The 24,004-nt window shown below is 39.9% G+C and overlaps 1 protein-coding gene across 1 annotated transcript in view; it reads right to left on the bottom strand.

Moving 5' to 3' along the window:
• Positions 1-24,004, bottom strand: part of usp43a (ubiquitin specific peptidase 43a) — a 113,747-nt gene that overhangs the window by 23,551 nt on the left and 66,192 nt on the right. The window contains exons 7-9 of the mRNA XM_070916015.1: positions 12,195-12,363; positions 9,467-9,578; positions 3,305-3,408 (exon numbers count right to left, since the gene is read on the bottom strand). Of these exons, the coding sequence (XP_070772116.1) occupies positions 3,305-3,408; positions 9,467-9,578; positions 12,195-12,363 (385 nt within the window). The remainder of the gene's footprint in view (positions 1-3,304; positions 3,409-9,466; positions 9,579-12,194; positions 12,364-24,004) is intronic.

Here is a 24,004-nt window from a genome sequence, read left to right as displayed (position 1 = left end):
ACTGTCTACTCAAGGCTTCATGGAGTTGTCATGGGGCTACTTGGCTTTGCATATCTAAGAAACTACGACTATACGTGTGTGTGATTGTGAATGCGTGTGTGTGTGTGTCTGTTCTGTGGATGTTTCTTGCTTGTTTCCTGCATTACATTTCCTGCCTGGTGTGTGCCACTGGAATAACTGTAGACTTTTACAGTATCTAATTGTAACCAGTAATAAATAATAAAAAGATAATTAAGAATGGTACTACCTGATACTGTCTTTAAATGATAAATTCATTATTGAATTGCCCTTTTGTTATTTAATTGACTAATATGTCTGCCTATCATACTCCATATCAAATTAATTTTTCCTGATTTAACATTTCCATTTGATCGCTTTAATTGAAAGACAGCTCTCTGTGTACGCAGCGTGCCACCTGGAAATGAAATAAAATCCAACTCACAGAGCCGCAGTGGGAGCTTTGATTGGCCAAACTGCAGCCAACACAAGACAGCTGGTCAATTACACGCTGTAAAAGTCTATAATTATTCCAGCGGCACGCTTCAAACATAACAACATACGGACAAATTAGTAACAAGGTGATTACGCAGTAAGCTCACCAGGGCAATACATTTAAAGATGAAACACTACCTTATTAAAAACAAGTGAAGTTTATACTTTATACTGGAGCCGGGAGGTTCAAGTGTTATGTTGCCTCAGTATATCTGAGTCTGGACCTCTAAATGTATGAAGTGTTTCGAGTAGTTGGTCTTGTGCACCTTTCAGGCCACAAGAGTGTAGGGAACACTAACATGCACGTATCGAATGAAAGTAAAGCAATATTAACAAAATATTAAGCTGTGGGCAACATAAAGCTGCTAACATATGAAATCAAGTGTTTTACTTTATTCAGTCATAACTGTGTTGATGCTACATGTGTATTATTTTTACTGTAAATAAACAAAAATCTATTAACTTGTGTGTTGTATCATTCAAGCGGCAGAAATAAGAAAGGACCTGGATATGATAAAAGTATTAAAATAACAATGCAAAACTCTAACAGGCACTTAAAGTTGTCTAACTATCCAAACTGCAGCAGTGAGTCTTGACAAGTCTGCAGACAGCTAGGAATAAGGAGCACCGGGAGCAGATCTATGTTCCCAGGGTCCGATGTTCCCCAGCTCAATATTCAAAGGGTTTTATGTCCCCAGCAATGTTTTGTTGATGTTGAATGTATGTCTCCCTGGGTCACTATGTTGAAATCATCCACCCACAGCTTTAACCTACAGCATTAATTGGTTGACAAGACATTTTTCTTGACTTTAGATATCTTGACAGTGGCTGACCTGATTTTTACCATTCAGACTGCATTAGAAACGTCTATCTCCCTTCGTTCATTTGCAGTTTGAACTGCGAACTGCAAAGACAGACCTTACCAGTGATTTTCAATGTTAGTTTATATCAAGTGACACACACTCTGGGAACATAGGACCCCAAGCACATAGTCTACTGTCTAACTCGGGAACATGACCAAATCTGGCAAGCCCCGAAGTCCCCAAGCGGCCTCTTTGGTATTCTTCAACATACGGGCTGCAGTTTGAGTCAAGTGTACAGGTTTGTAGTACTGAACGGTCTCAGTGATGAGTGCATGCAGCTACGGTAAGCCCTGAGGGGAAAACATGTGTCAGTCAGTCACTGATTAAAGCAAGCTAAACTTTGTCTCTGGTTGTAAGACTTCCATTTATATGGCAGGCAGTTAGTTTGGTAACATATAAAGGCCGAAAAGGCGAGAGCCTTTGTCATGACGGACTTCAGAGTGTAAGCATGTTGCTATTTCCTGGAGGCAGTGTACGAATCCAGCTCACAAAAGTACCAGAAGAATCATTCGTTCATTTTTGGCCAGCGCTACACTATACAAGAAAGGAAAGGCAAAAAGGCCACTTGACGGTGAAAAAATATAATACAAAACAAAATCTTTACATTACAATTGACCATATTTTTATTATTCACACATTATTTCGAGGTGTTTCCACTGTTTCTGCAGTAGGGCCGCTGTACTTCATTAGAAACCTTTTCTCAATAAAAACTCTTCCCAGTGAGAATAGCCTCCATTGCCTTGGGGTGCTGGCAGGAGAAGAAAAACCTTGGTACTTACGAGGAATACCACCAGCTATTTAAAACTACGAGTGAATGGGACAGTATGTTTTTGTGAGAGCTGACCCCTTAGCATGCTGAAAAAATCTCTAATAGGAAAGTTCCTCAACTAAAATAGAGACACTGAATTCAGCGTAAAGCATCATTATACATGATGAGCTGACAAGTCACCCACACGTCACTATGATTGACATGAGGCAACTGAATCATAAAGTCTCTGCAAAAGAAAAGTGTGCTGATAAGTAACTCCTGAGGTGCGTAGTGACCTGGTGGTATCTGTCAGGATTTCTGGCTCAGTAACTCAGTGTGCGCCCGTGGGAAACTGTAAGGTGCCCTATTTACAATTCCTCATTCGGGCAGCTGGCTTTTTCTGTACGGGGGATCAATATGTTGAACTCATCACCCACAGAACTTAAAATGGATCGTGGCTGGGATCATTTTGAACTCAATTCGAAAACAATCTGGTGCTGAGTTTTTTGGTAATTTTATTCTATCATGCTTTGGTTGATGCTTTATGCTTGTTCCAACACAAATTAAATTTACATTAAATTTGAAACATTAAACATTAAATAAATAAATTAAAAAACGTTTTTATTTGATGAGTTGACGGTTAGTTAGTTTTGACGTTGATCCTGTCCGCAGGTACTGACTACTGGAAGCAAAATCACTCTTCCATTTTGAATGTGATCTAAGCACAGACACACACACACACACACACACAAACACACACGCACACACACACACACACACACACACACACACCTATTGAATGAATGTCTAATTTAACCTGGAAGACGAACTCATTTTCTGGCTGCTTTGTGAAAGGCATGACCTTCACTGCAGCTCAATAGAACAACAGCTGAGATTTATACTAAGCTCCTCAGCTGTATGGCGACACCTTGAAGCTCTTTATCACACAGGAAAGGCCTTATCTTCACACCGTCAAACTGATATCATTATACTCCCTTCCCTGTAATCCTCTTAAGGTCCATTCACTTCTGAATTGTAGCTTCTTGTCTAATGCACTAGAAAACCTGTTTGCCATGTTTCTGAATATGAGTTTGTGTCGTCATTTCGATTTTATCCTTAATTGGCTTGATATAGTTATTTGTTTGTGTGGTTACTGCTGCAGTACAGTTTCTTTGTGTGTGTGGGTGTGTGTGTGTCCTACCTGTCAACCGCAGGGTGGTATAATGGCCTGCTGTCCTGCGGGGACAGGTAGCTGTAGGACGCCGATCCTCCCACCACTCTGATCTTAAACAGCACCCCAGCATTCTGCAGAGAGAGAAACACACATTAATACAGCTTTGTTTTTCAAGAGCTTACTTAAAGAGCTGCTGCCCCACCTAAAACTATGCCGTCAGTGTCAGCAGAGAGTGTAGGTGCGCTAAGGCCTTTAACAAAACTCATCCCTCTTGCAGGAAAAGACTCAGTGGTGAAAGGATAAAAACAACAATTGTAGATCGATCCAGAGAAGCTTGTTGAGCTTTAATAATCTGACACAAATGAAATCCAACTGAAAGAGTGACTTTTAACCAGCATGTTCAAGCAGCAAGGTGATGAGCAGCAGTGTGCAGTCAGGTATGACTTGATTCCTTATAAATCAATGAAGAAATATTTCTACTGTACTATGTTTAAAGCAATCAAAACAAAACAGACTACAGTACATACTCCCTCACACCTTCCCCCAATAGGAAATATAATTGACTTCTTGTGTCAGTGGAAATCTTCATAGTTACTGCTGTGAAAAAAAACTATTTTGCCTTCTAAGACACAGGCAAACAACTCTAAAGAGCATGCATTTGTACAAAGACAGCTGCCATTACTGTAAATATCACAGCGGTTTCTCTGAGGACAGACCAAGGCGATTGCTGCTGGTATAAATGACACCCACACATTCTGTAAGATAGTTTCTCTCTGAAGTGCAACACCTCATGTTTGACAGAGAGAAAGAGGTAACGATGCAAGAAAATGCCATTGCAATGTTCTGATGGGAGACAGATAACACAACTGGTGTCTTAATATAGCAACCATGTGCTTTAGCCAATTAACAACATTATGAAACTGGTAAGACGCTTGCAGTAGATAGAGTAATCCAGCATTACACAGTAATTAAAATTATTAAAAATGATGCAGGATAATACCAAGGGCTTAAGTCTAATATGTCTTCTGGGAAAAACTCTGAAAAGCCTTGGAAAACGTGTTTTTTCTCAATAACATTGAATATTCATGATTAAATGTGCAACAGTCAAAGTTAATTTAGGGGAAAAAAAACATGTTAGTTATTATTTATTAACTTGTGTTCTAGATATCAAAAGTATTTTGGCTAATGTAGTGAGTACACCAGTTGATCATTAGCTTAACTTAAGTGAGTTTTACCATTAACATAGTGTGCATACACTCAGTTGCCAGTTTATTAGGTACACCTAGCTGAAACAACAGTCCTGCAATAAATCCTACCATCATGAAGGTTATGATGTTCCGATTTGGTTAAAACTATTTTAGAGAGGTGTTGATTCAACTTTATGCTAATTTTAGACGCTGCAGTTTGTGGTGCTGTTGAATTGTATTGTGTCATACAAACAGGTGTTTCTATTATTTTGTCCACCCCATTGATATCATGATGAGCATCGTGGACAATGACTCGCCCCCTCTCCCTCTGCGCCGGTCAGGCACAAGAGCGCCTTCAGCAGTAGACCGTACTTCAGATTTGACATTGCACATACAGTGCACAGCTATACGTCCTTTCTCATACATATCTATATACAACTCACCAAGAAGCAACTTGAGATATAAGAAAGGATGATCCTTACTGTTAACATTGTTTATATTTTTGGCATTGTGTACTGTATATTTTGGATTTCAGATATCTAGCACCTTTATTGATATTTTATATTTGCACTATTTCCTAGTTTGCACTGCAACTGCTGCACAACAATTTCCCTCGGGATGAATAAAGTTCTATCTTATCTTATCTTAGAAACATGTCTCTGTAGTGTGATGCAATACAGTTCAACAGCACCAAACTGCATCCTCTAAAATGATTATAAAGTTGAAATAACACCTCTGTAAAACAGTTTCAAACTAAACTTTTACATTGCAACCTTCATGAAGGTAGGATTTATTGCAGGTCACTTGTATTAGACTGCACTCATTTTAGCTAGATGTACCTATTAAACTGGAATGTATAAATATATAATTATGTAAAGTACTTTATATCAACTGTGTGGTTTTTAAAGTGGGATATATATAAAGCTGAGTTGAGTGTAAAAAATATAGTGCTTTGTAAACCCAACAGTTATCTAACTTGAGGTTGAATCCTGCAGGATCTATACACAATATCACCACGGTTAAAAGCACACAACCTCTCTCATTCACATCTGGTGACTAGTCTTGTCTCCTCTGCACTCAAATGGAGAAAATGCAGTTACAGATGGATTATAACTCCTCTGCTGCCTCAGCTGCAAAGACAAGAGGGTTGAGTTATTAGGGAGCGTAGAGCAGAATCAGGTTGCTAATGCGTTCATTCTTAGTGGGACGCATTGGGCTGCTGTTGGAGAATAGAACCTGCAGCTGAGCATAAAGAGAAATAAATTACTTGGCTGATAGGAGCCTAAAGCAGCAAATGAAAGAGACACAGTTTTTCTTTTCAGTTGTAAGGGCCTGAGCAAGCGTACACTCAGATTGCCTTATCTATCTATTGGAAATTAATGAAGAAGCACAGACAAGACAGGTCACACTAATAAGAAATCACACAAGGTATATTTCTGAATGAACTCTGGAGCATTAAGCATCCACAAGGACGATCTGTAATCTGCCTTAAAGGAGAGCTGTCAACGCGAGTGAGGGTGCTGAATGTTGGCATAATGCCCAGACCGCTGGGTAGACGGAAATAAATCCATATTGTCTGGTTGTATCAGAAAACAGAGGTGATGCTACACCGCACTACAGTACAATGAAAAACAATTTCAGCCACAGATGATGAGGATGAAACAATCCCTGAGGAGGTGGAAGGCTCACAAGCAGTGCAAAAAAGCAAATTCGTACAATAAATCTGGTAATTTCAAAAAACATGTGGAACATTTTGTCATCTATTTCATCAGTCAGTCACTCTGGTGAAGTCTTTTGTGTGAGCTCTCACAGTTGATCAATAACTCCACAAAAATAACAAAATCTTCTAAGAACTTAGATTGATTCAGTATTTAGTAAAAAGACCTTTAAAATTGTAAATGGTCTGTCTGGCTTTAGTTGCCAAGAAAAACCCCCCGACAATTAAGTCTCTCTTTTGTCAGAGAATTTAAATCCTTTAGATCTAAAACAAGCACAATTTTAAAAGTCAGATATTCTCAGAGACAATATCTTGAGGAGGAAAAGCCACTTTAACTTTAACTAACTGTTAAATATTATTTCCTGGATTTAGATTTTGAAAATCTAAAAATGTTTATTTTATAAAAGCAGCACCTGAAACGTCCGGGGGGGGGGGGTCGTTATAATATATTTCACCTCTTCAAGTCATTACAGCCATTAAGTGAGTGTGGCTTCGTGACAAAAAGCATATATGGAAGTTTGCCAACACATTAACAACAAACTCTACTTTTCACCTAATTTTCAAACCTTTCTTCCGGCTCTAAAATCACTTGACCGGCCAGTTGGCACAGATGATGCACAGCTCTAAGTGCACAATCCTACACATTAACACTCATGTTCAATTTTGATATTCTTTTTTTTACAGAACACATCAGGGCTGGGAAAGAAGAGCTGGATTCTGACATGCAAGTCAGTAACAGCTCAAGTTTGCTAATTTTTTCCTTTTTTTATGCCCTGGACTGAAAGTTGTAGCTTGCTAAACAAACCTCTGGGTGGCGCCAAAATACCTCACAATGAAAAAGCAGGGGCAACCAAATGAACGGTAGCAAAAGTACCTACACACTTGCTGCCTGTCAAAGAAATGAAGAATATAAACAGCATTGTTATGTACATTGTAGGTTCCTATATTACACAGTGATAACAGTGATCACAGCTTGTATTCTTAAAATGTTTCTTTTAAAATGAACGAAGCATCCGGAACAAGAAATAATTTGGCTAACCTGTTATAATACAAAATACAACATTATGATGTCACAGTGAAGTTGACCTTTGACCTTTTGGGGTAAAAATGTCATCACTTCATCGTTGTATCTCATTAAACATCTGTGTGAAAATGAGTCATAACTACTGCATCACATTTTGAGTTATGGCCAAAAACTTGTTTGTCAAGGTCATTTTGAGGTCACAGTGACCTTTGAGTCAAAAGGGTCACCAATTCATTGTCCGACTAACTGTAAAATATGGTCATCAATTCTTGAGTTATGGCCCAAAGCGTGTTTTGTGAGGTCACATTGACCTTGACCTTTGACCTTTGACCACAAAATTCGAATCAGTTCATCCTTCAGTCCAAGTGAAGTGGCCGAGAACGGCCATACTTGCAATTACTTTTTTTAAAGCGATTATCTCGAGATAACAAGATAATCAACCTGTTATCACAAAAACAAAAGGATGCGTCCTCTTATTAGCCTATCTTACTTATTTTATTATCATTATCAAAACGTTTATCAGCGATCAGGAGTGCAATGCCAGCATGCATCGATGGAGTCTTGACAACTGTAGCAACTGAGTTAAGCTGAAAATGTCAAATCAAAGAGTAGCCATTATTGATCAACACATCAGACTGTATTTCCATCAAGGTCTAACACAGGCAGAAACTGCATTGTGTCTTTCTGTTAGAGACAACATTCAGATCAGCCCTTATCATTTAAGGAAAACACTGCAAGATAAATTAACCCATTATCACGAGAAAATGAGCTTTGTGATCTCAAGATAATCGCATTTAATAAATAATTGCAAGCAGGCCATTCAAGTGGATGTTTGTGCCAAATTTGAAGAAATTCCCTCAAGGCGCTCCTGTGATATGGAGACGGACGGAAGGACGGACGGACGGACAACCGCGCAGAGGCATACAAATTGAAGCCCTGCACCCTTGGGATATTAGTGGCCTTTTCAGCTAAAAAATATCAGTACAATCTACAACCAAAAGAACCTGGTGATTGTTTCTATTAAGAAAAAAGGGAGCTAAGAGTTTTTGCATCTGGCCAGAGAGGCTTTGAGGAGGTAACTAAGAAACAGATAGTGATCAGTAAATAACAGGCTGATATTTCTCGTTCTCCTCCTCTTCGGTCTTTTTCTTATGAAGCTTGAGAGCTGCTCGCTCTGGATAAGGCCATCTCAAATATTGTCTGTCACCATGGCGTTGCCCATGGCAACCCTACGGCCAGCAGCGGGGACAGTGTGTGTGCATGTGTGCGCGCCTGTCTGTGTATTTGAGAGCGGAGCTGTGGTTTAGGGCTTGTAGAGAACAGATCACTTGAACCGTCTATGGAGAAACAGATGAAGCTCAAGTGGAGATGTGCTTGTCAGGCATCATCGTCAAAGTTCGCAGTACATACTGAGTGGAGGGAAAAGAAAACAAACACTTCAGAATCACAGGATGTATTGTGTGAATGCTGATTCAGGAATGTAGAGCAGTGATGTGTCCACTGCAGCAGTAACACACATTTTAAAATAATACAATTCAAATCTGCTCCTTATCTTCACTCATTATTCTAAAATATTGACCTTTTTCTAGTGGGCAGTGACATAATTAAATGTATTCTCAACACATAAAACCATTATTACTCTCCCATAAAATGCTTGGACTGTGTGTGTGTGTGTGTGTGTGTGTGTGTGTGTGTGTGTGCAACGACTAAGTATTTCTTTGTGTGTGAAAACCTTTGAAAAAAGGTTTAACAGCAAAATAAACCAACGTTCAAGAAGTGACGTGTTTTTGTTCACTGAAGAAGCAAATGTGGTTACTTTGGAATAAAAAAACTACAATAGGTAATTAATAATGAGGAGCCAATACAATACTGTAGTCACTATGGCCCAACATACAAACATTTACTCAAACTTCAACAACAGGGAAATCTATTTTGTAGTCTCAGCAGAGCAATGAACTCATCATCATCAAAATCGTGTTTTTTAAACACACTGTTAAGTGGTTTAACCTTTGTCTTTATGTTTACAACAGCTTCAAATGTGACTCAGACACTTGTAAACAGACAATCAAAGCTATTAAATTTAAACACAGAACCGAGCCTTAATCAAAATTGATCAAACTTCTAACTGATCTCTGCTCTGCGATGCTATTTTAATTTCGTCCCCTGGAGTCAAGAAGGTCCAGGAAGCCCTGAGCTGAAGGGGGCAGAGCACAGAATAGAGTGGGTGACATGTTATTGGTTATTGGAGGCGCGGGCATTACCTGAGCCTGAGACCCATTCAGCATCAGATAATAGAGCTTGCTGAGGATGCTCTGCTGCAGCTGGTCCCAGGAGATGCTCCTGTCCTCTCGCATGAGAAATGGAGGTCCAAACCTGAGAAGAGAGGAGGGGAGAGGAGAGGAGGGGAGAGAATTAAAGAAAATGACAAAGTGCAAGGTACTGCAGTATGTCAATCAAATAATAACAGCCGGGCAGTATGTTGGTATTTTACTGTGAAAATCAATGAATTCTTCAGCGTTTTCTTTTGAGATTGATTAACTTGGCGAGTCATCCACACTGCAAAACATAATACATTAATTTCCAATGAGGCTGAGCTTATTGAAAGTAAGAGAAAGTGCCAGTATAAAGGTCATTGCAAACTTATTTTGTCAGCGCCACATCTGTCAAGCTGTCAGGCATCAAGAGCATCAAGGCTTTACTGTCAGTGCCTCGTGTCCTGTACTGACAGCTTGAAGTGACATTATGTGGGGTCAGGGGCCGAATAAAGCTGAGAGACCAGGCCGTACATCATCGATGCACCAACGCCTCATAATGGCTTCTCTGTCTCTCACTTAACTCAAGGCTTGTGCTCCCCCTGGCAGCACAGCAGTGGCTGCATTGGAGGCTATTACATGTGAGGTTAACGGGAGAGTAAATTGTGTTTGTCTGGGCAGACAAGTCAAGTATTACAGATTTGGACCTACGTAGCTGAAGATTAAAGTTAAAAAGGTTTTTATTATTATATTAATACGAGTGAGTGAGAGCGTGTACATACACATACACACAAAACACACACTGTTGGAGTTTAAAACATCTATCTACAGTACATAGAGATGTTTCCCACAATTTACAAATGTGTCATTCAAATGTCACATTCTGACATTAAAGGTCTTTTACAGGAATGCCAGTTACCTGCTCCAATCTTAACCCCATCAACACATGGATTTATAACTGTATAAGCATGGACACTGTGTACTCAGCGGCAAAAGACCAAGCCGAGCTTCAATACTGTTAAGTAAGGACTGAAACTGGACTGTCTGAAGAGGAACATGAATCCATCCTTCCTTGTGTCAATAATAGTTAGGCTTAATTGATCCCTGTAGGGAAATCTGAGCCCTCTTTATAATTTTAAAGCACTAATAATGTTAATTGGGTATATTTCTTTGTCCAGAACAAGCCCCTTAGTATCAGAGGATTACTCTCTGAATGCCACTACAATCCTAACCAGCCACTCTCATGGACACAGTGTATCCTCGGCCAAACGAACTGCCATTAGAATAAAGCTCCGTGTTACAAAGCACAAAAAGTCTCATAATGTGTTCAGGAACACTACAGTGACTTGAATGTACTGCAATTAACTGCAGTCCTTGGAACAAACCTGACAAGAGCACTGCTGGGATGAGGAACATTGTGTTTGCATCGTGAATGTGCCTCAGCAGATGAGCGACCCAGTCAGTGAACATGAAATGTTTCCAGCAGTTGAATATGACAAAATTGACTCTTAAAGCAAAATGAAACAATGGCTAAACTCGACTAAAAACAGACAATAAAAAAAGGTTGTCATACACAAAACTGGAACAAACAACTATAAATACTTGTCTACCGGGTGTTCACTGAAATATACCACTCCACTGAGATTTTACAATTCACTTCATGGGTCATCCACCTTAGGGCACTTTTACATCCCTGATTCAACAATTCAGAGGTGTTTGCTAGACAAAAAGTTTGATGATACATGATCTACTTAGCCAGTCTTCATATTTAACTGTATTAAAAATGTAATCACATATAATGCTACTGTAATTCTCTGGGAATAATCAAACATTGTTCAGAGATCACTCTGAATCACTGGAGGCTCAACTGGACTATCAGACATCTGCTCTGCTTTAGCTATGATCCTTTCTGGCGGAGTGGATTCATCTTTAAAGTAGCGGCACAATATTCATGCATTAACTTGGATTGGGTGCATAAGTCAATAAACCCTTGCTCACTTCTAACCAGAGTCCAAAATTCATTATCTTATACAGTACGGAGGCTGGATCCTTCTCATGTGTGATGTTGCCCACAGTGACAATGTTATTACTGATGAGGTAGATGTGTTCTGATTCTTATTTTTATCCCCAAACACAACAACACAGCTCACCTGTGAGCAACAAACAAAAAGCCTCCTTTCAGCCGTAGCTGCTTCCACTAGTTTGGTCCAACTGTGCTGTTGTTGTGCATCAGATGCATTTTAGGTGGTGAGCAACTTAATGAGGCTGCCTACCTTTGTTAGAGTAACACATGGCAACCGATAAAACCTAATTTTCACAGGTTAAGTGCTTCAATTTCGACACATTGTTCGACTCAGTCTCAGGTTTCTACACTCAGCTTCCAGCTACAGACTGAATGGGAGCTCAAGCTGCGCAAGCTAAATAAAACCTAGCCTCGTCAGTGGCATTCATGCAACAGATATACAAGTCAAAGTCAAACAGAAGTTGGATGTTGACATTGAGACAGCATTGGATGATGAAAGGGGGAAAATAATAAATACGGTCTTCTATCTATGACCATAGAAACAGTAGAGCGGGAGGAAAGATGTCTCTACAGCTGTACGTGAACACGCTCATCTCATTAAAAAAATCTTACTGACTCTGCTACTGTTTGTTTAACAAAACCAGTTCACAAGATGAAGCTCTAAGTCTACACCTGAATAAAGTGAGTACATGAGAGCAGGTCAATAAAGCTCACCTGACAGCCTGCTGGCCAGATCCTGCTGTGTTGCAGATGAGGAGGAGGACTTTTGTGGAGCCGCCCTGGTTCAGGTATTCTGAGGAGAGGGTGCCAGACGGAGGTAACCTCTGACCATCAGGTCCAGCTGTGGAGGTGTAGGGGGAGGAGGGGAGGCTGTGGTGATACCCTGAGCAGAGCAGAGGAGAACTGTTTAATAAAGGCTGATGTACGACCTGACATCCAAAGTGCTGGGGTGCAATCACACACAAACGTTTTTTTTTTGTGCTGCAACCACTATGAAACAAATTGTACTTGTCAACCTGGTGAATATTGTGAATTCAAAAATGTGTGATTATTTGTGTATATTATGTACATAACAAGTCAAACAAGGCCAAGCTTCTTTACAAATGAATGCACATGGCCATTGTTTCCTGTAGCTTGTTCAGATTTCTCACTCATATGAAATCATACCTCAGTTTCCCATATTCCCTGTTATTAAGTTCTCAACCAAATTCATTTGTTTTGTTTTCACGCATGGAAGAAGAATCAATATCTCTAACTTGAAGGTGTGCAGTAGGAGGTCCAGGCACTTATTTTACAAAAGTGTTTCTCATATCAAGAGCTTGTTCTGTCAAGCTGGGAGGCAGGAAATGGACCAGGGTTACAAAACAGCTTTGGGTGCCAAGATGAGAAACTGCTATGCAAGAAGCAACATATCACGCGACACGTTTACACTGAGATTGTAGAAGAAAATGTACATTACACTAAAATTGCCCTTTGATTCTTATTCACCCCAAGGAGCTGTAAGAAGAATTACATCTGATGCCACACACACACTTACACACACACGCACATGCGGTGAGTAATAGTGGGTAATAGCTGTGGGGATACAGAAGGCCCAACATCTTGTCTCCCAGGAAACATAAACTTTGACATTATCAGAGGATTTAATTAAACAATGCTTGTTCGAACCCTCCCATGCAATTAATCACTGCCACCTTCCAACACACACACACACACACACACACACAACAAACCTAAACACACATGCAGGAAAGCAAGTGCGAAGAGATGTAAAGCGGAAGATATAAAGCAACACACACTCCAAGCTGAGTTCAAGACATGCCGAAGAAGTGTTGAGTCAAAACATTTCTTTTTGCGTCAGAGACAAAGACAGAAAAGGCCATCGTTTTTGCTGAATAACTGGATGTTTTTAAAGTAAGGTTATTTAAAAAAATAATAATAACATCTGAACCAAATGACAAAAGAAGCTCAGAAAATTGTAAAAGCTTTGACTAATGTTCGTCCAAACAGAGATGTTTTTTCTGTCTTAGCAGACAGGAGCAACTTGATGTGACATTTTATGCATATTGCTTGCCCTTTAGGTGGCCAAATTCATCTCCTGTCTCTTTGTCTCAGTCACCCCTCCCTCTAGCCTCCCTCACCTTTAACTGTTTCACTTCGGAGGTTAAAAAGCAAAAGACAAGGCAATTTAGTTTCAGGCCAAACTGTACAGCGTGCTACTCAACCATTGACCCTCCAATTAATCAATAAAGCGCCTGTAAATGTAGCCAACTCTTGGAGTAATCCTGAACAATTTATTCCTTAGTGACTAGTCAGTACTTCATATACCTTAGGTTTTACTAAATAACTTCAATTTAAAACATTATTTGAAACCTTTTGTAAATAGTGGAAGGAGCAGAAGGTCATGACCCTTGAAGAAGGGATAGTGGTTATTCTATCTATTATACTGCATATAATAACACAACCGTGTCTTCTTAAAATTATATTATATACAATGTGTTTTGCCTGTTAAGTTTTGAGAGGAACATAATTGCTACCATTATATTCAACATCATGTTTAAGATTAAGTGGCTTTTTCAACAAACACCATGATCTTTCTATAACCTTAACCAAGTGCTGTGAGTGACAAAACATAACCATAAAAAACATTAATAATGAAATTAGTTGCTATAAACAGTTTCAGTGGACATTGAAGGGGAAACTGACGAAAAATGGGTCATTCAACACTTTGCGGATACATTTAGTATGACCATTTTGCAGCGGTTCGGTTCATTTAAAATGTGTCCTCTTTATGTGGTATATAAAGGGAAAGTCTAGTATAGAGGGTTGAAAAACATTAAAAACCACAAGTGGGTAGTTTCAAAACCGGAAAGTTATATGTCGTGCATGGCGAGGAGCGTGATTTCGCCCACATGTCCCGGGTGTGCTGGGAGAACCTCCTGCCAGACTCTCATTCTCACCTCCTCTTCCCTCCATCCCTGAGATGGACAGAGGAGAGCCACAGATGGAGGAAGGTGTTAGTGGGGAGGAAAAAAGACAGAGGGAGAAAAAAGGAGAGAGTGAGAAGAGGAGAAAGAGCAGTCGTTGCTAATTTAAAAAAGTAATTCCCAAAGGTGAATAAAGAAACCTACAGAGACAACACGGCTTCAATGACATTTGAAGATTCCCAGCGAGGAAGGAAGAACAGCTGTACATTGTATCTCCTCTCAGAAATGTATTGATTTAATGTTCAATTAGCATGATACTGAACCATTTGTAGTCCTTATTGTGACAATGTCGTGGCTGCTGCAGGAATCTGTTTATAATCTGCTATTTTCAATTAAAAGATAAACATTCAGACTGAAGTGAAGGCAAGTGAACTGAGGGAGAAAGAGGTAGAGACGCAGAGAGAAAGCAGGAGAAACAGAAATCGCTCTTGAGATTGGAGGTGGAGAGTACGGTGGCGTTAATTAAACAGCTTAGCCCTGAAGAAGATACTACACCTCCTCTGGCATTCACTCTCCTCTCTTCCCTCGCCGTCCTCCATTTCTTCCATTTGTTTTATCTTATACTCCCCTCTCTCCCATGGCACTCTATTTATCATTGCCACTATCGGTTTTCTCTTTCTTTTCTCCCTCCAACTCTCCTCTATCTGACTGTTTGGGATGAATCAGCCTTCAGCTTCACAGCAGCGGTCAGGGAGAGAGAGCGGAAAGAAAATCAGAGTAATAATTGCTACGACAGAAGATTTTTGAGTGTGTTTCAAATCTGTGTAATGAGTGATGGGAGGACTTTTGTGGCTGGGAGGACACAATGTGCTCTGAGATATATATATATAGATATATATATATATCTATATATATATATTCTTACATCTAAATACAGTAAATTGTGAGATGTGTGAGGAAAATATCAGCTAACTGATGGTAAGACACCAGTGGTTCTGTATGACTTGGAGCTACTGAATAAGAACATTTTTTGGATGATTGTGTTAAAAAGTAAATTCCTGCAGTGTCTCTGATAACATCTATAGACGATGTGTGTCTGCATCAGTTAGAACTGCACTCTTCATGGTCCCATTACTCTGCAGGAGTCCTATCACACAAAAGCCTCAATTTACTTTAAGTAGATAATCATATTTTGCTCTTGCACCAGAGGCAGAAGTCTTTCAACACTGATGTCTTATTTTTCCCAAACAGTTCTGCTTGTTCATTACTGATGAGTAAAAATAGCGTGAGTTGTGTAACACAGAAAAGGCAAAAAACCTCAGAGAGGATTTTGGCCACATACTGACTGGAATTGACACTTCCGAGTGGTTCAAGACCAAAAGTGACCCCTCTCAGGGCAATCCACACACCTGACTAAAAATACCCAGGGGGCCGTGGGCTTAGCCCTGGACGAATCAGCGGTCCTGGCAGCAAACAGTCATCTGACCGCAAATTCCCCTGTTGACAGCAAAGCACCTGAGCTTTCTGCCAACAGCAAAATGACAGATTAGGCAGGCGGCAGGGGAGGAACTAAATACACCTGATGCTGCCCTCGCACTTCTTCTCTTCTCTTTCTTTCCATGAAGATCCTTTACTTACGTAAAAGTACTAACACCACACTGTACAAATACTCCATTACAAGTAAAAGACAGGCAAAACAGTGATAAATGTCATCACAATTACCCAAATTGACAACTTCTCAATGCTTGTTTTGGTCAACCAATGGCACAAAAAATATAAAAATATTAAAAAATAAATTGGTTACTATTAAAAAAGGCTGTCAAATAAATGAAGCAAGGTAAAGAGTACAATATTCCCCACTGAAATTTAGTGGAATAGAAGCATAAAGTGGCATGAAAAATACTAAAGTAACAGTACCTCAAATTTGTACTTAGGTACAGCACTAAAGTAAATGTATTCAGTTACATTTCACCACTGCTCTCTTTTTACCCTCTACTCCCACCATCCCTCAACTACACCCGGTTCATCTTCCCACTGCTCTTCTCTTTTTGTCACTGCATTTTGTCACAAGAAGGCAAAATATTGCGTCGACATTAGCCACAGAACCTCTGCTGCCTCCTCATGTTACTGGAAAACAACACGTAAGATAAACAAGTTGCAATCATTGAAATTGCCCCCGGTATTTTGCACATAGTTGCATCACGTCTAAAATATTAGTCCAGCAGCATACCATGCTAAAGTCCACACCACAGTGGTGCAACGTTTGAATTGTTTATATCTGTGAATAAATAAGATAAGACTGGTAAACATGCTGCATTATGAGCTATGTCGCAGAACCTCAAAGACAAGTATGACTAAAGGTTTAGATTCCAGTCATTAAATGAGAAGCTGAAGACAAAATGATAGAGAACAGAATAGGGCTCTTAGGCCAACACGGCCGTAAAAATAGGAGACTTCTTAACAAACTTCGTCCAGTGTGTTCTGCCCTGCTGACTGGTGAGCGAGTTATACAGTAGGTTTAGTTTTAACAGGCTTGTGGGCAGAGGAAGACTTCAAGTCGTTATTTCCCAATTGATATGAGAACATGTTCCAGAGGCAGTCGTGATGATCAGAGCGCCAAGTGTAGACACACCAAATTTATGTCTGCCTTCGTTCTCTTCAGGTTATTCTAAATGATGGATCCTACTGGAGGGGCAAGAGTTCCCCGGTGAATGTTCCTGGAATATTTTTGCTTTTGTGCACTGAATTTGCTTTAGGCAGCTTGTAATTACCTTAATGGAACTGCACAGGAAGGGTACTTTGCAGGGTTTCATGTGCATGCGTGGTGTCTTAGTCTCAGTATGAGTTGATTTATGTGTATATGTATTTATGAGTTCATGAGCACACACGTGGCAGTGTGTTTATGTGTAACAATCTTGCCATCACATATAAAAGATCATTAGTTTATAAGGATTGTATGTCCCCACGCTCATAAGGTTATGCTTTCTGCTGCTGAACTATACAAGAAATTATACACCAGTTCTCAAATTGGATTTTGACATTTTTAAAGCGGGTATAATCAATATTTTTTTAACAACAAATAGAATGAGAATTTGAGAAAAATGTCACAATGTGAAAGGGGTCACTTGTAATGATGAACCTACAGAGAACTACCACCTGAATCTGCAGCTCCTGACAGCTTTACAATGCTTTTTAACGAGTTTCATCTCATTGTTTAGCTGTCTGGCCCGCAATTTTGCTCACTCTAACCGACTCTCATAACGTCGTTCTCTGCCACAACAGGCAACTGTTTTCAGTAAAAAAAGCTCTACAAATCCACTCTACACTACCTGCTCAGCACCAGACAAACAAGAGGCAATTAGAGACTAGCTGGTGAACATAGTGGAGCATTTAGCAGCTAAAGAGCCAGATATTTCCCTCAGAAAATGGTGGAGACCAAAATAAAGCTAAAAGAGAGTGACTAATGGAGTTACATTCATCAGGTGGACAGAAACACGACTCCAAATGACTTATAATGTTCCTCCATAAGGGCAACTGTTTTCTAACAAGTTCGCTTTATCAACTTATAAAGTGATGATGTGTCAATGTTGTGTTCACAAGTTGTTTCCACTGCCCCCAAATGGCCAAAGAAATATTTTCAAGAAACACACAATATTTGTAAATATAAATAATTTCCCAAATATAGTTAAAAAAAACAATGGGGTTTTCTATGCAGACCGTGTGATTGGACCTTTCCTAGTTTAAGTCCTGCCGGAGACCTTTGTTGCATGTCTTCTCCCACCTCTCATTTCCCTCATTTCCTGTCCACTCGGCACCTTGCTATAAAATGGCCAGCCACATAATACATCATATCCACTCTATGATCTTGCTAATGTCCTGATATTCTGACAAGACTCAAAGTATACTGACAGTGTTTGACTGTGGAAAGTGATTTGTCTGTTGTACTGACCACATAAATGTGTGTGTGTGTGTGTGTGTGTGTGTGTTCACTCGCGCAGAAGTAATTACATTCACAGTAAGCAGTTGATTGAAGGATGCGACTGCCTAGATAAACACCTTATAGTAATTCTGAAATCCTTAACTCTCCACCAGTACACAGCCCTCAGTGGTTTGATGGGAACGACACAGTGGCTTACCCTCAGCTCTGCAGTTCAGCGTGACAGGACCTGAACACTCAATAACCTGCTGGAGAGTGCAGCTTGTGGAGCCACACTGTACAATAAGTGTGGGTTAGGAAGAAGACGGGGAGACTTTGATTAATACGTCTATCTCAGAATGTAGATGCTGTTTGTGTGACCCGATTCCTGACAGATTTATTTCCATTGAGAATCTCCTTTTCCTACCACCTTTCCCTGGGAATCCTCTCTTTTTATAATACACCAAACAAAATGCACACATTCTCCCTCTCTTTTGGCCCAGTTGGCCTCTCTCTGCACAGGCAACTCCCACAATCCACTCTGCTAAAATCTTGATTGACTTCTCCTTTATCCAGGAGACACGTTGCTCAGCTTGGCCTTTACTTTTTAATTTCAAGGGCACCAAGTGAACATCACACAAAGTTAGCATGCTAAGCTTCCCTGAGCTTCTATTCAGCGGGAAGTCTTTTTCTGTGTGCAGTATTACGGGGCTTTATCACTCTATTTATGTGCAAATTGCCTGGATTGTTGAGGGTGAAGTAAGATGCTTTTGTGGCGCTTTGGACCTAATTGATTTTTCAGTGTTTTCCATCATGAGACCTCCCGCTGCCATTACCTCTAAATGCAAAACCTCATTATTGTACCTGGGAGCGGCGCTGATTCAATATCCCCGAGAACGTTTAGTGATAAGTCGGGGAAGTCCAGCTCCCACACACTAAAATACACAGCAGGTTATGACGACAGAGGAATCCCCAGCAAGCGATAAATGCTCTCCAGCGTAACTGCCTATTAAACATGACAGTTCTGCATCGTTGAGGTTTCCATTCTCTGTGCTTTTCGTCATGCTATTAAATGAATGACTACTCATTATTCATTGGTCCATATCAACACCCCCCATGCACCCATGCAGAACACACTATGGGTGGATCCCAAAACGTCAACCTCCTCCTTCTTCTCCTTCACTTTCTCATTATCACGACTCCTACAACATTGTTTGGTTAACATATTACAATTAAGCGGAACATTATAAATGTCATTCCTCTTATGCCAGCAAACGTAATTGACCAACAGTTACAAGGCCTGGTGCATTTTCAAGTATTTTTCATGTTTTATTTTTGATATTTGCTAGCGGTGTGGATTTAGGGATGGTAATGTCAGTCTGCCGGTCCACCACTTTGGTCCAGACTCAAATATCTCAAAGTATTACATAGATTGCCATGAAATTTGGTGCACACACTGAATGAATCCCACTTTGTTGGTCCAAATAGTTTTGAGTGAAATGTCTTGACAACTATTGGTAAATTGCCTTGACATTTGGTTCAGACATTCATGTCCCCCCAGAAGAAATTTCTTTGGTGAAAACTTTGGTCAGCTGGCTTTTCCCTGATAAAAATATAAAATCTATCCAAGACTTTGGTTTACAACCAAATATCTACAAAACTAATGACATTCCCATCAGCCTTAGCTGTACTTTGTGTTTAGTGGTAATTCACCTCAGCATGTTGGCATTGTCATTGTGAGCAGTTAGTATACTGATGATAGCTGTGCTCAAAGCAGCACTGTGCCTAAGAAGCCTCACAGAGCCACTAATATGGCTGTAGACTCTTGTTTGCTTTCTGTTCAGACTGAAAATAGCACTGTGTTATAAAATGAAAGGACGCGTGTTGGTGTGGACATGTTGTTACAGGGAGTAGAGGAAAATTTGAGTCCAGTCCAGATAAAAGAGCATGAGTTAGATTTATTAGTATTACGAGACAGGATTTTACAACTCTGGGAAGTTATAATATTGACATTGACATTTGCAAGGTAAAAAGTGGAACTACACTGTTAACCATGGAGGTATAAAGAGAACTGGATACAGTGGTGCAGTTGCTCAGCGGCGCTTGAAGCCACAAAAGTTTGACTTTCTTTTGTATCCTCCAATACTGGAACAGCAATAACATGGTGGCAAAAATATAATTTTCAGGATCACAGAGGAAAAGGAGGAGGTAAAGCGAGCAAGGAGGTGTGATGATGAATCCCATATCGCAGTAGAAAATCGCCATCTGCACTTGCTACTCCATGTCCACATTCTGCTGTGTGGTAATTTGCCTTATTCCCGTTTCAGCCCTCCCTGTCATCTCCTGCTGTTAAAGCACATTTTCAGCCCCTCTCTCTCCTGGTCTGAAGAGGACAGTACATGAAGTGCATTTCTGAGCAGATTTGTGCCGTGCAACTCAGTTCTACTGTTTTAAAGTCACTGTAGAGCTGTCAAGTGACCTACAAATTGTCACGCTGTGGTGGTTTGACAGGGATAAAAACTGTCCTGGGAGGATATCAGTAAGTGACGGCTGCCTGCTGTTAAACTGAGAAAACTATAATTCTTTGCCACATGCTGATCTGACCACTCTGAGAATACATTAAGGCAAAATTCCCTGTTTCTGTTACCAGTTTATTGTCCACTTTATGTACTGACAACAGTTAAATCTGTGTCAATGTGTAGAGTGTATTTTGTTTCTGTTGAGACTTAGTTCAGATAGATCAGATAAACATACTTAAAAATGTATTTATTTATTGGTTGGTCTTTTATCATGCCCCCCTTTTCCTTTCTTGGCAAATGTATTAGTCACTGTGAACTCTCTATGCTATGAGTTAATAAATATGGCTGTATGAAGTGCTAAAAATTCTGTTAGGGGATTCAAAAAAAGAATTCAGCAGCTCATCAGAATAATAAAAAGTCAGCCAGTAAAATGAGCCACGCAATGGGTTGTTGAGCCGCTACACTGTTGGTTTCATGTTTAATCATCTTGGAAAAAATATTATTTTTCTCTGCGACAATTACAGCTGTCACACAAATCCAATTTCATGAACATAACCTGAGATAAATTAGCTGTCTTCACGTGTCATTCCACACTGTTTCATTCATCATGTCTGCAAATCAACTTTAACCTCCTCTACAGGGGTGGAATATCTATTATTTCATCATGTATGATCAACAGGTTCAACAATGGTAATAAGAGAAGTAAACACGATTAACCCTTTAACACGTTTGCGCAAGCGCACCTTGGATCGCCGTAATTACGTCACGGTTTGCGCTATTGGAAAAATTCCAACGGTTTCTGAAAGCTGAGACGTTGCGCTTTACAGCCAGGTTTAGGTTTAAAACCTAAGCCTCAAAATGTTCACCTGGACTTTTTTGCTTATTTTGACTGAGAGGCGCGAGTGAAATTACCGTAATGACACCATATTGGCTGTAAAGCGCAACGTCTCAGCTTTCAGAAACGTTGGAATTTTTCTGATAGCGCAAACCGTGATGTAATTATTGTGATCCAAAGTGCGCTTGCGCAAACGTGTCGCAGACAACACATTCGGTTTAAAGGGTTAAAGACATGCAGCCTATTCCCAAATGATGTACATCTACCACCGCTAATAGATGAAAACTTGGTGTCTCCAATGAGCACAAAGAACAGAATATTGTAGATTTTTCTACGGATTCCCTACTGACCACGTTTTCTACTGCTGCTGCTGCCCTGAGAGAACAGATCAGCAGATCATCAGTAGTCAGATAATGACTTCACTGCTTCATATAGTCCCTACACGTGAATCTCTGTTTTCAAATACTGAAAAATTTTATCTGAGGACTGTACACAAAACTGTAGATTCATCACTGAAACTGTGTGTATGCTAAAAGTCAGAAATATGGATACACATTCTTTTCATCAGAATTATAAAGCCGTAATTAATCAAAAATCATTAAATCAGAATGAAGTTCACAAATGTCTTTTTCTGCCACTTAAAGTAACATCACTCACATATGAATATGCCATACTGTGACCTCCTCAGGAAGTTGTGTGTTTTTCATTACACGTTTGGTTCTACAGGCCTTCCGTACAGTCGTCCATCATGGCCGCAGGAGGCTTTACTTTTTCACAGAAGCTGCAAAAGATAACTACATGATGGACAGTAGCAATACTGTAGCTGAAGGGTTTGTTTAGTCTGACGAAGATCCCTCTGCACTGCCTGACATATGTGATGAGGATCAAATCAAACAACTAGTCCACACAATATACAAAAACATTGATCTGACACTGGCTATTTCTATATATATATAAAAATATATACTGGTATTTTTACCCAATTCATACATAGCAGTTGATCTGAAAACTACAGAGAAGCCAGAGTCACCTTGATTCTCCAGAGGTTATAGAGCTATGGTTATTTTGGGGAGTGACTACTGTGTTTACATTATAGTATTATAGTATAATATACTTACAGCAGAGTTGGCAAAGTGAGGCCTCCTTAAGACCCAGAGTAACTATGGCCTTACATAACCTCAGTAACTATAGCAACACTTCAAATGCTTCAAACCAATATGGCTTCTTTTAGTTTTCAGTTGACAACACAAGTAGCTGGAGATATGGGTTTGTCAAGTTCTGATAAACCACCAACAACAGCTGTGTTTTACTCCCCGAGTTGTCAAACCTGGTGTGATGACAGATTACCAAAACAGTCTTTATACACTGAAAACTGAACAGTCAAACAGAAAAAAACCACACAGAGATATAATAAAAAAAGACATATGTAATTAGGCTCTATGTAAAAAAGGTTCCCTGTGTCACATGCATTTTCAAACAATTTGTCCTCCCCATTAAAACCAAACACTGCCATACATCATCTTTAAGCAGCAACGACACTTAATAAAACATGACATAAATCCAGTTGAATGAAGTTATGATATACTGGAATCTGGTCTGCTGTGATCTTATGAATTATTCCGAGGTAAGGACCATTCATCATTTTCATCAGATTGCTCGCAAGAGTGTGATTCATTACGAGTGTATTTCTGTGTGTGAGTGTGTGTGTGAGTGTGTGTGTGTGTGTGTGTGTGTGTGTGTGTGTGTGTTCTGCACCGGGTTTCCTCTTGAGGGCCGTGTTTTTATGAGACTCTCCAGTGTAATTCTAATGGATTCATTACCTAGTTGACTTACACAGTGGATGTGGATGATTTTGCGCATGCATGCTTATGTTTCTGTATGTGACTGTGAGTGAAAGTATACAGCATGTGTCTGCTCCCTCTCTCTGTACTGTGACAGTTTTTACTGTGTGAAGTGACAATAGAAATGCCTCCCGTTGAGAAAGTGAAGAGTCTTAATTTTTCATGAGCACTTTGAGCAAATATGTGAATTATTGATGTCAATCTTCTTCAGGGGTAACAAAAAACCCCATAAAAGCTTCATTCAGCTGTAGGTTGGCGGTTGGTGAACCAAGACTTGCCTAACTGGCAACCCACAAAGACCGCTATAATACGACTCAATTAAGCCCCTTTCAGACATGAACATTGATCTGTTAAAGTGATTGCTGTGTGGCTTTCAAACACAGGTCTCTAGTGACAGGTGAAAAGTGACGAGTGACAGGAGCGTTACAGATAGAGTGGCGCTACTCGTGCGATAAGAAAGATCTACAGCCCCGTTCTCCTCCTCTG

Source organism: Enoplosus armatus, chromosome 2 (genome assembly GCF_043641665.1).
Source record: "Enoplosus armatus isolate fEnoArm2 chromosome 2, fEnoArm2.hap1, whole genome shotgun sequence".
NCBI lineage: Eukaryota > Metazoa > Chordata > Actinopteri > Centrarchiformes > Enoplosidae > Enoplosus > Enoplosus armatus.
Note: the sequence above shows the minus strand (reverse complement) of the source record. Positions and strands in the feature narration are given on the sequence as shown.